This window comes from Natrix helvetica, assembly GCF_964273705.1.
Source record: "Natrix helvetica genome assembly, chromosome: 4".
NCBI classification, from domain to species: domain Eukaryota; kingdom Metazoa; phylum Chordata; class Lepidosauria; order Squamata; family Natricidae; genus Natrix; species Natrix helvetica.
This window is the reverse complement of record NC_138550.1, coordinates 133,232,817-133,249,593: the sequence shown is the minus strand read 5'-3', so window position 1 is coordinate 133,249,593 and position 16,777 is coordinate 133,232,817. Positions and strand designations below refer to the sequence as shown.

General features: G+C 36.1%; 1 protein-coding gene across 1 annotated transcript in view; it reads left to right on the top strand.

Annotated features, from left to right (window-relative positions):
- CPA6 (carboxypeptidase A6) overlaps positions 1 to 16,777 on the top strand; it is a gene marked incomplete at its 5' end in the record, with an annotated part of 30,206 nt that overhangs the window by 12,305 nt on the left and 1,124 nt on the right. Inside the window, 5 exons of the mRNA XM_081952423.1 lie at positions 1,049 to 1,153; positions 5,412 to 5,522; positions 5,711 to 5,801; positions 9,827 to 10,029; positions 15,860 to 15,944. Coding sequence (XP_081808549.1) covers positions 1,049 to 1,153; positions 5,412 to 5,522; positions 5,711 to 5,801; positions 9,827 to 10,029; positions 15,860 to 15,944 — 595 coding nt within the window. The remainder of the gene's footprint in view (positions 1 to 1,048; positions 1,154 to 5,411; positions 5,523 to 5,710; positions 5,802 to 9,826; positions 10,030 to 15,859; positions 15,945 to 16,777) is intronic.

Below are 16,777 nucleotides of genomic sequence, written 5' to 3'. Positions count from 1 at the left end.
GGGATGGGATAATTAACTAAGAAGAAATGAACTGTGTGTATGCATACAGGTAGTCCTTGGTTAATGATAGCAACTGGGAATGGAATTTACATTATTAAGCAATACTAGGATAAAATGTGATGTCACATGTATTACTTAGCAATGGCAGCACCCAGTAGTCCTCATTGCTGTTGTTAACAGAATCCCACTATTCGTTAGCCAATGACCCACCTTGATTCAAACCATTCCCAGCTTGGTCCTTTCCAGCCTCAGAAAGCCTGACTCCTCTTGAATTCCTTTCATCCTCATCTCTGATCTTTCAACCGTCCTGCATAGTGGTTGTCCTCATCGGTTACCTCGGGCCACTAGATCTGCTGAGGACTTGCACCTCAATCCCTGTGCAGTGAATGGTCACTCTAGCACCACAGTGAAAAACCCAAGTGTTTTGCACTGTGGTAGAACATCACCTTGTGTTCTACTGGCCCTGCCACCCCAGCTGACCTTTGCCACTTGTAAGGCAGATGCTGACTGCACCAAATCTTGTTGATGCTACCTGTGCATGGTTCTTCAAATCTGGAGGGGAAAGCTGTCACGTACTAACTTACCAAGGCCAAAGCAGAGATTTGCTATCAGTCTGAGCCAGGCTAGAGTAACTAATTTATTTATTAAGGTCATGGAACGGAGCCTGTTAGTTTCTGGTTAGTGCTTATTAGGGAGGCACCACAGAGAAAAGCCGTTGAGGAGGAGAAAGCTTGTTCAAGCAATCTCTCCACTTAGCAAGAGGGAGAAAAAATATACAAAAATACGGGTCAAACATAGGTTAGTAATATAGTATGTTGTTCTCTTGAAACTATTGTAAAATGAAAGTACATATTTTTGTTAGATAATAAACTCAGAAACTACATTAAACTAAAGGGGATGTACTTCTAACTGCAATATTTCCACATTCTGTTTAGCATCCTTTAAAAAGGGGAACATTTCCACCTGTCATTGGAAGAACACATGCTTCAACTTTTTAAAATCCATCCATAATTTTCTTTTTCTCATGCATGTATTTTTACAATTGCAGCTAGGCAAAAGAAAAAGGGTTTATAAGAAAGCTGTGTGGATTGACTGTGGAATTCATGCAAGAGAGTGGATCAGTCCAGCTTTTTGCCAATGGTTTGTGAAAGAAGTAAGGATAATTTTTTTTAAACTATCATCATATTTTGAAATCAGGAAAGGTTCTGTCTATTATACAAAGTATGTTATCAAAGCAGAGGTGAATTGTTACAATATTTAACTAGACTTTGGATATCTGTATCTGTGATATTTCAACCTTACAGTTGGTGAAAATCTTGTTAGCACCATGATACTTGAATTTAAAAAGTCTTTGCTAAATAAGAATAAATTTGTGCAACCTAGGTTATAATCTCCGTCTTAATGACAATTATTGATAAATCTCTAATTTGACTATTATTGACAAATTTACAGAAAATAAAGATAATAAAGAGTCTAAAAATAATCTCATTAAGAATATTGTACTGATGAAATGAGTTCCCAACTTCAGTCAAATAAATTTATAAGCTTAATTTTCTTTGTCCAATTGCTTGGCCTGGGTTGGGCAGTGCAGAAATTCGCAGCAGCATAAATATCTCTGTTTATTAAGGACTTCATTTACTATATTTATATTCTACCTTTTCACAAAAATAAGTACATGTGATACAGGGCCTTAGAGCAGATAACTATTTTTGAAGTTAGGAAATTCTTGAAGGTGTTATAATATAAATGAGAAGCTGCAAGGTGTTCTCCTGTGAAGTATGATATAAACATGTTTTAAAAGATTAGGAGCAATTGGGATTAAGAAGTGTGTTTTGATTTTTCTTAAAATTATTTTTTACTTAGAGGAATTCCATTACTTGAGGATAGTCTGTCTGTTTTTTCTTAATATGTTTTGCCTTTGGAAAGATAAAAGTTGTTGAGAATTAAGAAAAGCAGTGGCTTTGATATTGAATAGGTCAACATTATTGTGTACTCTCAATTATAAAGATTTCAAGAATTTTACAAAGATATATATAATATTTTATTTGGAAAATAATTGACTATGGCCTAAAAAAAATCTCTAACACTTAAGAAAAAATATTCTTTGAAAAAAAAATAAGGTAAAGGTAAAAGTTCCCCTCCCACATATGTACTAGTTATTCCCGACTCTAAGGGCGGTGTTCATCTCTGTTTCAAAGCCAAAGAGCCAGCACTGTCTTAAGATGTCTCCGTGGTCATGTGGCCGGCATGACTAAATGCCAAAGGCACATGGAATGCCGTTATCTTCCCACTAAAGGTGGTTCTTATTTTTCTATTTGCATTTTTTACGTGCTTTCGAACTGCTAGGTTGGCAGAAGCTGGGACAAGTAATGGGAGCTCACTCCGTTACGCGGCACTAGGGATTCAAACCGCCGAACTGCGAACCTTTCTCATTGACAAGCTCAGCTTCTTAGCCACTGAGCCACACCGTGTTCCTGATGAAAAAAATATAGATCTTACATAACTCATTTACCTGTCTTACCTGGATTCATTGTATTTCCATTTTATAGTTTTTTTAAAATTTTAGTTAGTAGTTTAGATCTTGTTTGTCTTTGACTTGTGTGCCAATGCTTCTGCCAAGGTAGATGGGTGTTGTTTCCATTTCTAGTCCTTTTCAGGTGTTTAGTTTAACAGGAATATAAAGGAAGGGCAGAGCCATACATATCCCCTTGGTTTTCTTGATGTAGACACATTATATGCTTGTCGTATGTTAATTTATTATGCATATTCTTCAAAATCAGGGTGCAGTACAACATTATCATCACAAGGAGGCATACTAGTCATGTTTATCTATATAACTACAGATGCTTGCAGTGCCTTTGAGCAATAGCTTACTTAAATGAAATTTGGAATTTGTGCAAGATGCTAATTGGATGTCTGGAATAATGAGTTCAGTTACTGTAACTAATAAGTACATTAAATTACATTATCTTCTATCAAGATAAGTGATTTGTTGGCTTTAAAGCGAGCACTGTTCTTTTAGTAAGCTAAAAGAATAAAACTGAAAATTCTTCCTCCTTAAAAATAGTTCATTTCTGTTTTTCACTGGATGAAGAATGCTGCAGTGTGAGTTTCTACAGTTGCTATTATCAACTGAAAAGTTCAGAAAGCACCTTTCACCAATTTAGTCTTTTAAAATATGCTTGCTAATGCTGCCCAGAGTCACTTTTTTGAGATGGGCAACCATGTAAATGTGACAAACAAACAAATCTCATAAACACACAAATACAGCAGAGGAATACCTACCTTGCTGGAAATCTATTGGTCAAAATCTTCCAGATTCCAATCAAAGTTCTGGTTATTATTCTTTAGCAATGATCCTTTATCTTAGATCAGGGGGGTGTCCAAACTTGGCAACTTTAAGACTTGTGGACTTCAACTCCCAGAATTCCCCAGCCAGCTCTGCAGAGCTGGCTGGGGAATTCTGGGAGTTGAAGTCCACAAGTCTTAAAGTTGCCAAGTTTGGACACCCCTGTCTTAGATCCTCATTCCATTGGGGACAGTCTGAGGCAGATGCTGTCTGTCCAGTCTGGATAAATGGGTAAATTGAGAATCCCTTCTGCATAAGAAGTAAAGGGAAATGGAGCTGGAAACAGGCCTTCTTTACTTTGGAATCTCACTTCAGAGTTATAATTTTATAAAGCAGTGAAACCTATGGTTTTCCAACAGGCCTGAAAGTGAAGAGTGCAATTAGAAGCATGCTGGGAAAGGTAGTTTTTATTTTAGTTCTGAGTTGACTTGATGTATTTTATTTATTTTGTTTGAACATCTTTGAATATAACATGTTTTATTCTGAGCTATTTGGAATTTTTAGAAAAGGCAACATAAAAATACACATCTAGCTATTTTTTAAGAGTTCAAGAAACTGGATCCCTGTTAGTTCAAGCAAGAAACACAACCAGTAGTACTATCTTTATTATAAGATTATGTTAACATTATAGCACAAGACTGAAAATATTTCTCACCTCCTTTCCTTTTACTCTCCAGAAAACTAGCGAGAGTCCCTTCTGAAATGTTTCCTATTTCCTCCTTTCTTCTGACGACTAAAATAGCCAGTGGTCCAGTATGCAGTTCTCCGTCCTGCCTCTCTAGGTCATTTCTAAATACCATTACACTCTACCAGAGGTTCCTAAGTGTTTGTCAGTCAGTATCATTTACTTTAAACACACTTGCTGCCATATCTCCAATGGATGTAGGTGTTGGGGGTGGGCACCACAATAAATAAAAATCCAAAGTTTTCATTGGTTGCATTAGAAAAACACTAAGATGGACATTTAACATTATTTACATATCTCATGGATATGTAAATAATGCTAAATGATAGCAAGATATTGAAGTGGGAGATGAATCTCCCTGTGTCTTCTCGAAAGGCTTATTCAATTTGTATGCAAGAGACTACACAGTCTCCTTAAATGTGTGCATGAAATTTCAAAAGCTCTGTGTTATTTGACCCAAAGCGATTCTGCTCCTGCCTTGCAAAGTGCCCACAGCAACAGTTCTGACTGGAAAAATTTTGTGTAGCAATTTCTCTGGCTGTCTTCTTGGATGCTCAGTTCCTCGTCATGGACTATACAGTTCCAACTTGGCCTGTCTAAATCCAGGCTGCTTCTTCCTTCTGTTCAGTTTTGAGGCTTGAGACACTCCCTAGACAAGTCAGCAATTTTCTCATTGATGAAACTGCCAGCTTCTTTCCTTTTCTCATTGGCCAAGCTGCTGTGGGAGAAAGAGAGACTGGCACAGCCAGGGGGAAGACTTAAATGAGCCCATCATTTTGGAATCCTCCCTCTGGCTCTGCCAGTCTCTCTCCTATAGCTGCCAACCAATATTCCTTTTTCTTAATAGTAACTTTGTTAAAGATTTTCCTAACAACAATAAAAACTAATACACATTTTTAGAAAAGTTAGAATTTTTTTTGAAAAAAGTAGATGGCCAAGTTTGTTTGGTATGCTCTGGGCTCCTTCAAATAAATAATGTTAACTCTCGGGACCTTGGAAGTGTACCTTCTCAGTGTTTGGGAATAAGGTTCTCCCTGAGATCCAGATTGTCCCTACTTTGTTATTTAGAAGTCATGAAGTCCTATCTCTTTAACCTGGCCTTTAACAAGGGAAATTGACTGGATGTGATGGTCGCTCACTGGTACCCAAGGAAGGAGGTTAGCTAGTGTCAGAAGCTCCGTAGTAATCTTTTCTCACAATTAGTGCCATAAGAACAAAGAATGTTTTGGGAAATAGGAGCCTAATCAATTGATTGTTGTTTAAATTTGCATTGACAGTTATTTTATTAGGTTAAAAATTGCCTAGGATCTCTGAAAAAAATCACATTACAAAATTTCTGAACTACACATATTATTTCAACTATTTTTTATGTACCAGGCTCTTCAGACATATCAAAATGATTCAGCCATGAGAAGAATGCTAAATCAATTGTATTTCTTTATCATGCCTATTTTTAATGTGGATGGATATCATTTTAGCTGGACTCAGGTAAGAAATAATTCAACACGAGGGTATTAATGAAAAATACTAAGAATATCAATATTAAAGAAGTGTGTTTGGGAAAAAAAAGGTTTAAATATTTAACTTCACTCTCTCTGAAATGTTTTGTTACAAGCATAGCATAGTGTTTTATCTGTATATATGTTGTATTTTCATATTTAAAAATCTATGCCTAGGATCGATTTTGGAGGAAAACAAGATCAAAGAATTCAAATTTCCACTGCCATGGAGTAGATGCCAATCGTAACTGGAAAGTAAAATGGTGTGGTAAGTCTAGAAATAGATCTTTTGTCATTGGCCAATTAAATTAACAATGTGTATATAATACAGGTAAATATGCAGTAAATATGTAACTCGGATTTTGATGATATTGTGGGAATTATTTCAGGATCAAATCCCTCTTTTTATTTTTGACTATAGTGTCCCTCTTTGTCTCTTAGTTCTGGCATTGGAACTAAACAATAAATAAAGTATAATAAGAATTTTAAATGCTAAAAATAGAAATAGTTAAAAATAATTCTAATTTTCAGGGAGAACAATTATTAAATCTTAAAAACAAGATGGACCTTTGCTAGCTTGTAAAATATAGTAATGAAAACACTAGAGAAATATGACTTTGAAAATCATTCAAAATCATTCATTCTTGAGTATCCTCTCAGCAGACCAATCCGTAAGCTCCAAGAAAGAGCTTAACAAACAAGTAGATAAACTAGCAAACTACTAGATAAAGTAGAAGAATGTGGGTTGGACAGCATCACAACCAGATGGATTCGTAACTGGCTGACCAACCGCACTCAACGTGTAGTCCTCAATGGAACTGCATCTACATGGAGGGAAGTATGCAGTAGAGTACCCCAAGGCTCTGTTTTAGGCCCAGTACTCTTCAACATCTTCATCAATGATTTGGATGAGGGAATAAATGGGGAACTCATCAAATTTGCAGATGACACCAAGCTGGCAGGAATAGCCAACACTCCAGAAGACAGGCTTAAGATACAAAAGGATCTTGCCAAACTTGAACATTGTGCACTATCTAATAAAGTAAAATTCAATGGTGAAAAGAGTAAGGTTCTACATTTAGGTAAGAAAAACAAAATGCACAGGTACAGTATAGGTTAGTGATGGCGAACCTATGGCACGCGTGCCACAGGTGGCACATGAAGCCATTTCAGCTGGCCAGCGCACATGTGCGCACTGGCCAGATGAGTTCACCCTTTTTAAAAGCCATTTTTCACCCTCCCCAGGCTCCAGAGGCTTTATAGGAGCCTGGGGATGGCGAAACGAGCCTCCCCCGCCCCCCCCCGGAGGCCCTCCGGAGGCTTCATGAGCTTCCCTGAAGCCTCCGGAGTGCAAAAAAACGGCCCTACAGGCAAACCAGAAGTTCTGGAACGGACTTCCTGTTTGCTCGGAGGGTTGTTTTGACTGCCCCGGAGGCTTCAGGAAAGCCTCTTGAAGGTCCCTGAAGCCTTCGTAGCACTCAAGACGACCCTCTGAGCAAACCGGAAATGACTTCCGGTTTGCTCGGAGGGTCGTTTTGAGCGCTCCGAACGCTTCAGAGAAGCCTCTTGATGGTCCCTGAAGCCTTCGGAGGACTTAAAATGACCCTCCGAGCAAACCGGAAGTGACTTCCGGTTTGCTCGGAGGGTCGTTTTGAGCCCTCCAAAGGCTTCAGGGAAGCCTCTTGCAGGTCCCTGAAGCTTTCGGAACGCTTAAAACAACCCTCCGAGCAAACCGGAAGTGACTGAAGCCTCCGGAGGGCTTCGGGGGGGGGGGAGACTGTTTTCGCCCTCCCCATGCTCCTATAAAGCCTCTGGAGCCTGGGGAGGGCGAAAAAAGCATGCAAAAATGAGGGGTCCGCCTGTAGTGCGCGCATGCACATTGGGGGGGTCACGCATTGCATTATGGGTGCGGCACGCCTGCACATGACCCCTCTGCGCTCCCCCCACTTATGGCACATGAGCCAAAAAAGGTTCGCCATCGCTGGTATAGGTGGTACCTTCCTCAATAGTAGTAACTGTGAGAAGGATCTTGGAGTCCTAGTGGACAACCATTTAAATATGAGCCAGCAGTGTGCAACAGCTGCCAAAAAAGCCAACACAGTTCTAGGCTACATAAACAGAGGGATAGAATCAAGATCATGTGAAGTGTTAATACCACTTTATAATGCCTTGGTAAGGCCACACTTGGAATACTGCATTACATTTTTGGTCGCCACGATGTAGAAAAGATGTGGAGACTCTAGAAAGAGTGCAGAGAAGAGCAACAAAGATGATTAGGGGACTGGAGACTAAAACATATGAAGAACGGTTGCAGGAACTGGGTATGTCTAGCTTAAGAGAAAGAAGGACTAGGGGAGACATGATAGCAGTGTTCCAATATCTCAGAGGTTGCCACAAAGAAGAGGGAGTCAAACTATTCTCCAAGGCACCTGAGGGTAGAACAAGAAGCAATGGGTGGAAACTAATCAAGGAGAGAAGCAACTTAGAACTGAGGAGAAATTTCCTGACAGTTAGAACAATTAATCAGTGGAACAGCTTGCCTCCAGAAGTTGTGAATGCCCCAACACTGGAAGTCTTTAAGATGTTGGATAGCCATTTGTCTGGAACGGTATAGGGTTTCCTGCGTAGGCAGGGGGTTGGACTAGAAGACCTCCAAAGTCCCTTCCAACTCTGCTATTGAATTAAAAGTTCATGTGGAAGACGATGGATCCAGATAAACACGTGGGGAGTTCCAAATTAATAATAAATAATTTTAGAACACAGCTTGAAATAAGTCCCAAGCTCCAGTTAATTACAGTTCCTAACTTGCACAGACAAATAAGTATGAGACAATGACATTTTGGCATAGCACAGAAACAGAAATGAGAATCCATTTCTGGAGAAATAAAGGACTCGAAACCCTGATTTTTCTTTTCTTTTGTTTTGCTTTGCATTTTTTAATTTTTAAGGCAGCACTATTTTGGCAATTCTGTTTTCTTTTTCTGTCTAGAGTAACATAGAATACAAATACAAAATAAATACCTTATATATAACGGCAACCAAGGATAAACCAATTAGCAATAAATTAACAAAATATCACAGGTTTGACAAACTTCCAAATCTCCATTTCTTTTTATCAGGAAAGGAAAACTATACTTCTCCATTTATCCAGTTGGTTAGAGCTGCTGTAGACAGTAAAATCTAAAGGTCAGAGTCTCCTTATTCCTGAATAGAGCCTTTTTTTGTGAATAATACATATGGGACAACAAATCTACATCTTTAGTTACAAGTTACTGGAGTTTCTACTGTTTCTTTTAATAGCAAATGCTGCTTAGCTGAAAAAATAAGGATCAAGCTAACTTTGTAATAATAGTTACATACTACTTCCAGTTATTAGGTAAATTGTGGAATGTTTCATCTCATTTTTCTAAATACTGAAGATATTATGTGAGGAATATTTTGACAAGAATAATGAACAGTTGTCAAAACACAAGAAAATTTGCTGGTGTACTATTATGCATGTGTATTTCTCATGTGAAGCAGATCCATTAGTGATTAAGGATATTCCTAAATTGTTGATCAGAAGCTAGATTACATTTTTCTCATCACCAAATCATTCATAAAAAAGAATCATGTTGGTTCAAATAAAAGGTCTATCCACTTCTACTCTTAATTTACATGAGTGCTGAAGCTGTAATCAAAGTTTTAAACAATACCCAGTTCACCTTAATTCTTGGCCCGCTGGGAAAATAACTTTTGACTCATATAGAATGTCTTTCTTGTGCTCAAAAAATTATATGCAAGTGAGATTTAATACTTGAATTGTGTCAGCCAAATATGTTCAATTAGAACAATGGTAGACAATTTATATAACTTTGGAGTGTCTTTTTCTGGTTCCTGAATAATCTTATCAATGGAATTAAGCAATAAACTAAATAAGAGGAAAGTAAGTTTCCACTTCTTTTTGGTAGAAAAATAAGAAAAATAAATGTGTTGTGCTATAGTACAACTAATTCATCTTTAAAAGCCTTTTAAATTTCAGACAAAAAAAGATTAAAATCTCTATTCCTATGAAATTGTTATTCTGCCTTATCCTGTCATCATTATTATCAAAACTTGCCACCCTGGAATCAAAATATTTTCTGTAGTATTGGGATTATGTCCATTGTCATTGGTCCAAGATGGATTATTTTAATTCCTTAATATATTCAAAAGACAGAACCTCCGTCTGGTATTGTATGTGTGTGTGCTATGACCATGTTTTGTTAGGTTTAACTTTTGGGGGATCATCATTTCTTTCCTACTAACCTACAGATGAAGGTGCTTCCCTTCATCCCTGTGATGACACATACTGTGGTCCATTCCCTGAATCTGAACCAGAAGTGAAGGCTGTTGCTCATTTTCTTCGCAAACACCAGACTCAGATGAAAGCCTATTTGTCCTTTCATGCGTATGCCCAAATGCTATTGTATCCATACTCTTACAAGTTTGCAGCTATTCCAAATTTTAGTTGTGTGGTAAGTATAGAATTCAAAGAATTCTGCATGTTTGCATGCCAATTATGCTTTTTGTTTTAGTGAGGAAAATGTGCTTCTGAGTCCCACTCCTTTTCAAATGAATAATTAGAAACGTCATAAGAATTCAAATATATGTTGTCCTATCCAAAATAAGGGAACAGAGTTGGTGTGGAGGAGAGGGAAAACTCAGCTATTTTTAGCTGAGCCAAAAATATTGAAAATTAGGTTTTTCAAATGACTGTATTATTTACTAATTTTTCCGACAAATACCTTCCATAATGATTTAAGGGATAGTGGTTTTGAAAAATCAAATCATATTTCAGGGAGACAGGACAAGTGAATGTATTTTAATGGCAATGGCATTGACATATAATGGTTAGTTCACACATTGCTTTATGTCAATACTGTATATGGTTGGATTGATTTTGGTTGCAATACAAGACACCAAAATCCAATTACTGTATCATGGTCGATAAACTGATTTTAGCTTATTGTATAGTAAGCCATATTGTGTCTTACTTAAAAATAATGGCTTAACATGATATGTAAGCTCAATCATTGTAAATCTGCAGTATTACAGTGAGAGGAATAAAGTGAAGGAGAAAAAGGAATCTTATTCTGTATAATAGCCAATATGTTATGGCCCATATGTGTGCATTATGCCTACCATACAGTGTTCATTGGGCTGTATAAAAGATTTTCCACACAGAAGCAACTGGATCATTCTAAAACATGTAAGGAGATACCCTGCAGAAAGGAAGTGTATCTTGCAAATTTGTACTATTTTATTTGTATTATTAATAAATACACACATACACAGTATACTCACACAAATACACAAACATCCATAATTCTGACTCTTTCCTGATGGAGAAAAAGCACATATTATAAGAATTTACTCATAGCCACTATGATCCTTTGATCTCCTTTTCAATTGTGAAATTGGAAGAAGCAATGTATTTCTTAAATGTTCTTTCAAGCATGGAGAACTATATAGTTGGGATCTCCCATAATTTGTATGGAGTAAGGAAAAAAAGGGTAAGAAAACAACATTCTGATTCCCATTTCAAGACTTTCCATGGCTTGACACAAGACCACCTTCTCAGTGTGTAAACTGTTTTCACCTTCTTTACAAAATCAACAGAAAATTCCCTTTCCAGAGATGGATCTCATCAGAACAATGGGCGAACCAATGCAATCCTTATATATACCAACATTTTTAAAATGTACTACTCTGCAGGAACTAAACAGTACCTCACTATGCATATGCAGCCTGCAGCAGGAAAGCAAAGCTCAAACATTAAAAAAAAAGTCACAAGAGCTTGTTACTCTAAGCCTTTGGGCAGACAGAAGGAACATGATAATAGAGAATAAGTCACAATCAAATATTGAGAACATTTGCATAAATAAGAAATCCCTAACTGACAATGCACTTATACAGGGAAGTCAACAAAATACAGTTTCAATTTATATACAGTATGGAGCAACCTGCATTGAATAGCAAAGCAAGATCATAAAGAAATTTTCTTTCTATTGATTCCTTTGGGACCAATTTCACAAGGTCCTCAGATTTATCTTATGTCGATGTTGGCCAGGAGACTAAAGCTTTTCTATGGACATTATCATCTAGCAAGGAGAGGATTCTTTAATAATTTGTGAGTTGAAGACAAACAGGCTTCTATCCAGCTTACAACACAGAATTGTGCTACCAGTCACTCTCTGAATTAATGTGTTAAATTATTTAGGTCTTGGAACTGGAGAAAGGGATATACAACTCTCAGTGTACATGTTATCTAGTACAGACATATTCTTTTGTTTATTTCAGTTTTTAGTTATTGAGAAGTTTTCATTCAATTGCTACAGTCATGTAAGATACCCTGATCTATGACACACAGTGTATTACCTTATGATATAGCAACTTTGGTTTGAGCTTTAATGTGCCATATCAATGCAGTCATTGTGACTGTAAGCCAATTCAGTAAGCTATGGTTAAAATAAATCATTGCTTAGCCCAATATGTGAAGTTATCTGTGTACTACAATTTTAAAAAGGATGCTATTAGAGTTTGTTGCCAATTTGTATATACAGTAACATTTGAGATAAGTGTCTGGCAAAGAATCAGCAGCAAAGGTATTTCTAAGGCCATGCAATATTAAAGTTATTCTTGTTGTTAAATATAGCACAAAAAGCTGTTCCATCAAAATAAAAACAGTGACAGTCAAAACTGAAAAACAAGTTTTTGTTTTTGCTATACAGTATCCGTATCACACTGTGAAGCCCAAAGCTGCATAGCTCCCAATTCCCCTTTTACAAAGACCTGGGATTCAGAACAACTGCTGAGCTCTTTTCAGCTCAGCTCATATAACCACTGAAGGAATCTGTCCAAATTAAAACTGAATTTTGCATTTAGGTCAGTAATTTTTAGTGCACTTCTCATCCCACAGATGTGGAACTGCAGGCAAATTTCCATTTGGAAGCCTAGAATATATATCTTCTTGAGAACAAAAGTGTTTCCCTGCAGCATAGTCAAAGCTACTTTTAAAAAAATATCATGTGCTACTTCACTTCCCATTATAGCTACATTTTTAGTCCCCCTAATTGTTTATATAGCTATATCAGCATATTGTACTTTATAAAGTTTAAGAACCCATATTTTTGCCCTGAGTTTATAATTCAGTAAAAAGGAAATCGAGGAAGGGGAAAACAGAGATGAGAAACAGGGTAGCAATGTAGTTGCTATAGTTACAGGTTATTGCTGCAGTTTTTTATTCATTGATCTTTGGTTATATGAACTGAATTCAATGATTTTTTTTTCAGAGAAGGTGTGAGGGGCTGCATTTTAAGATATAGTTGGGCAGGCTGGGAAATCTTTTTGATTTTTGAGTTAAGAGATCATTGGAATAAATGAGAATTGAACAAATGCATTGTGATTAGACACTGATGTAGAGATTGGTTTCACATATTTAACTAAGAAATTGTATAGTATTTGATTTTTCTTACTAGGGAATATGCAAATATTACTCAGATTTCCCAAACATTCCATATGGGTTATTTGTATGGCAACTGAGCCAATGAAATTTACCCAACAGAATATTGTAACAAAGTGTGTATTTACCCTAATTATGTGTATTCACCCAATTATATCTTGTATCCATTTGTTTGCTGTCACATTGTTTTATGAACATTAGGAAAAGATTTTTTAACATTACCATTACCATTATGTTACCGTTAACAAATGTTAACATTATTAGCATTTTAACATACCCAGTGGTTCAAATGTAGAAAAAATAACTTCGCTTCTAAAAACAGTAACAAAAGAACAATTTTAATAATTACTTCATAACAGTAATTACAGTGTAACAGTGCTACACACTGAATGATTTAGGAGAAAAAGTTATACAAAATAAATCGATTATCATGAATAGAAAATGTTAAGATTTATATTTTATATGCATTTGTCAGCATATTTCAAAACTATGAGCCTTCACGTGACAATGTATAAATATTAAATGGAGCATAATATGCACATAAAGTTACTAGTCTTAAAACAGATAAATTCCCTCTAAAATGAACAGAATTAAGAATCTTTTTGACAGGAATTCATATTCAAATAAGTGTTCAAAGCTTATAAATATAAATATTATGAAACATTAATGATATTGCTTCTTCCTAATTAATTTTAGCATATGATGCAATATTTTTTAGTTTTTAAAGGGAAGCAAATGTGAGCATCTTCTTAGATCAATACTAAGAAGTACCCTGTTTCCCTGAAAATAAGACACCTCCTCCCCCTGGATAATAAGCCCAATTGGGCTTTTGAGCGCATGCGCTAAAATAAGCCCTCCCAAAAATATTGCAACACAGCAGCAGCCATGAGGTGACCACACTCGCTGCCTCCTGCACCTCAAAAATAATAAGACCTCCCTGAAAATAAGGCCTTATTTTTTTGGGGGGGAAATAAGACCCTGTCTTATTTTTGGGGAAACACGTTAGAAGACTGTTTAATGGGTGGTACAACCAGTTACAAAGTAAATCATCATTTTGCCCTTGTACAGTCTTTGCATATTTCTAGTGATTTTTTTAAATATAAAAGCCAGCATATATATTTTCACGTTATTTTAAGTAACATATATTGCATAATTAGAGCATCATGCTGTAAAAATTACCGTCTAGCAGCTTATAATTTTAACTATTTCACATGCTGCCCAGAGTAATTTCCCCTTGAGATGGGCAGTTACATAAATTTGATATATAAAATAAAATAAAATTTTAAAAAGTAAATTCTGTAACATACCGTTATTTCTCTGCAAATCCTTTGCTTTTAAACAATTCTATTTTCTCATTTTTAAGTATAGTCTATTGTAAATACATTAAACTCTAGTAAAATAATGTTCATAACCAAAATCAAAACTGAAGTATAAAAGCTAGTTTAGACAACTCAGAAATAAATAGCCTGAAAAATATAATAACAAAGGACAGGTAGCGAGCATCTCTATGGTCTAAAGAGGCTTTTCAAACCAAATGTACTGCATTTACAGGAGAAAAAAGATGGAAACACTTGGCTCTGAAATTCACTACAAATAAGGTTTGGATTTGATATATAGCAGTCACTGGATTTCTTTCATAAATACTTCATTGTTTGTTTGTTTGTAATAAACCTGCATGTTAAAAGACTTGCATCCTGGAATACCATGTTTGTTTGTATCCCTTTATTATTTTTATGCGGCGAATACATCTAATACTTTTTCTTCTTACTATTTTCGCCACATCAACAACACTTTGAGGTGAGTTAGGCTGAGAGTGACTAGTTCAAGGTCACCTACCAGTAGGTGGCTTTCATAATTAAAATGGGATTTGAACTCACAGTCTTCCTGTTTGTAGACTGGTGCCTTAACCACTAGACCAAACTGGCTTTCATATTGTTTCCAGTTCTAGTGTTTGGCACAAGAAACTATCCAAAGAGTTCCTATACATAACTTTATCTATATACTGTATGTATATCTTCATGGCACCACAGGAAAAAAAACAGAGGAGCTGTTTCTCAGGCTTGATTGATTGATTGATTGATTGCTAAAGTGTATACAATATTTTGAAAATAAATTATTGCATGCGATAACACCCTAAACCTGTTGTTCTCATAGGGAAAATGGTACTCTTGTTAAACTTGGTTAGAATATAACATTTAAAAGTGAACTGGAATCTTAAAACAAGCAGCCAGTTTCCCCTTTAGTCTAATTAATTGAATGCCCTTGGTAGTGTGGGGCAGTCATCTTAATGTAATCTAAAAGGGGAGATAGAAAAGCTTAGACTTGCACTTAGAATAACTTTATTGTCACTTTGAATGTACACTAATTGGCATACATTAAAATGAAATTTTGTTGCATACAGCTCTCAAAGGGTCTCCACCTGCAATATACACTATATAAACATGACAAAATAAATAAATACAAAATTATGCATATATCCACATATATGACACAGAGAAATACCACAAGTCTGATTCGGATCTAGTTGCTTCTTTATACATGACAGTAGGGCATGAGATGGCCTCTCCAATACTTCTATTAGGCTGATGTTGAAGTAATATTCTCATATAAAGATCTTCATAATGAATGATATGCATATAACCAGAAAGGTATAGCTTTAAGCAAGGATATTCATGAAAAAAATTAATTTATGGTAACAAAGGTAGCAGTAGAGGGCACAAGATGCAATAAGTTGTGAAGGATAAAATTAAAAAATGGGTAATCTTTGTCCTATATAATTCATTATGAAGAATATAATTAATATGCATGGGGGTGATTTTTCTTTTTTCTTTGTCATCTTCTAGGAATCTGCAGCTGTTAATGCTGTAAATGCCTTGCAGTCTGTTTATGGAATAAGGTATCGATACGGTCCTGCTTCCAGAACTTTGTGTGAGTGTCTCTGACAAATTGGATTTTTTTAAAAATAAATTTTGTTGATGATACTGTAATAGAGAAAAGTTTTTAAAATCTAAAATTTTATTAAATGAAGAACATAATACTATAGTACCCCATTTCCCTGAAAATAACCCCTCCCCGGATAATAAGTCCAATTGGGCTTTTGAGCGCATGGGCTAAAATAGGCCCTCCCCGAAATTATTATAACACAGCAGTAGCCATGGGGTGACCACGCTTGCCGCCTCCTGCACCTCAAAAATAATAAGACCTCCCTGAAAATAAGGGCAAGCACTTATTTTGGGGGTCAAATACAATAAGACCCTGTCTTATTTTCAGGGAAACACGATACCAGTTTTAATGTTTGTAAGTTGTTCAGAGTTGTTTTTGAGGAGTTGGGCAGCATATAAATTTAATAAATAAATACCAACTATAAATTACTTCTGAACTATGAGTAGTTATGCTTCTAGCTTTTTGTACCAATATGTAAGGAGGTACAGGTTAATGCTGGGAAGATAAACAAGTAATTGGTATAGAATTGCAGCTCGTATATTCAATGTTTGGGGAAAATCTTTTCCCCGTCATCCACAAATTGAGCATTGCTGTTTTATGCAATATATATGACTAAGGCTCACATAATTCCATATATATTCCATATATATATTTCACCTTGAGCCTGGTGAGATTCGATCTGCCAAATTACAGGCCGCCAGCAGTCAGCAGAAGTAGCATTCAGTACTGCATTCTAACCAGTCTTTGGAATTTAAACCAACAGACACCTGCCACATAACCTCCCAAAACTTAACAATTGTCAATAAGAAAGACAAAAA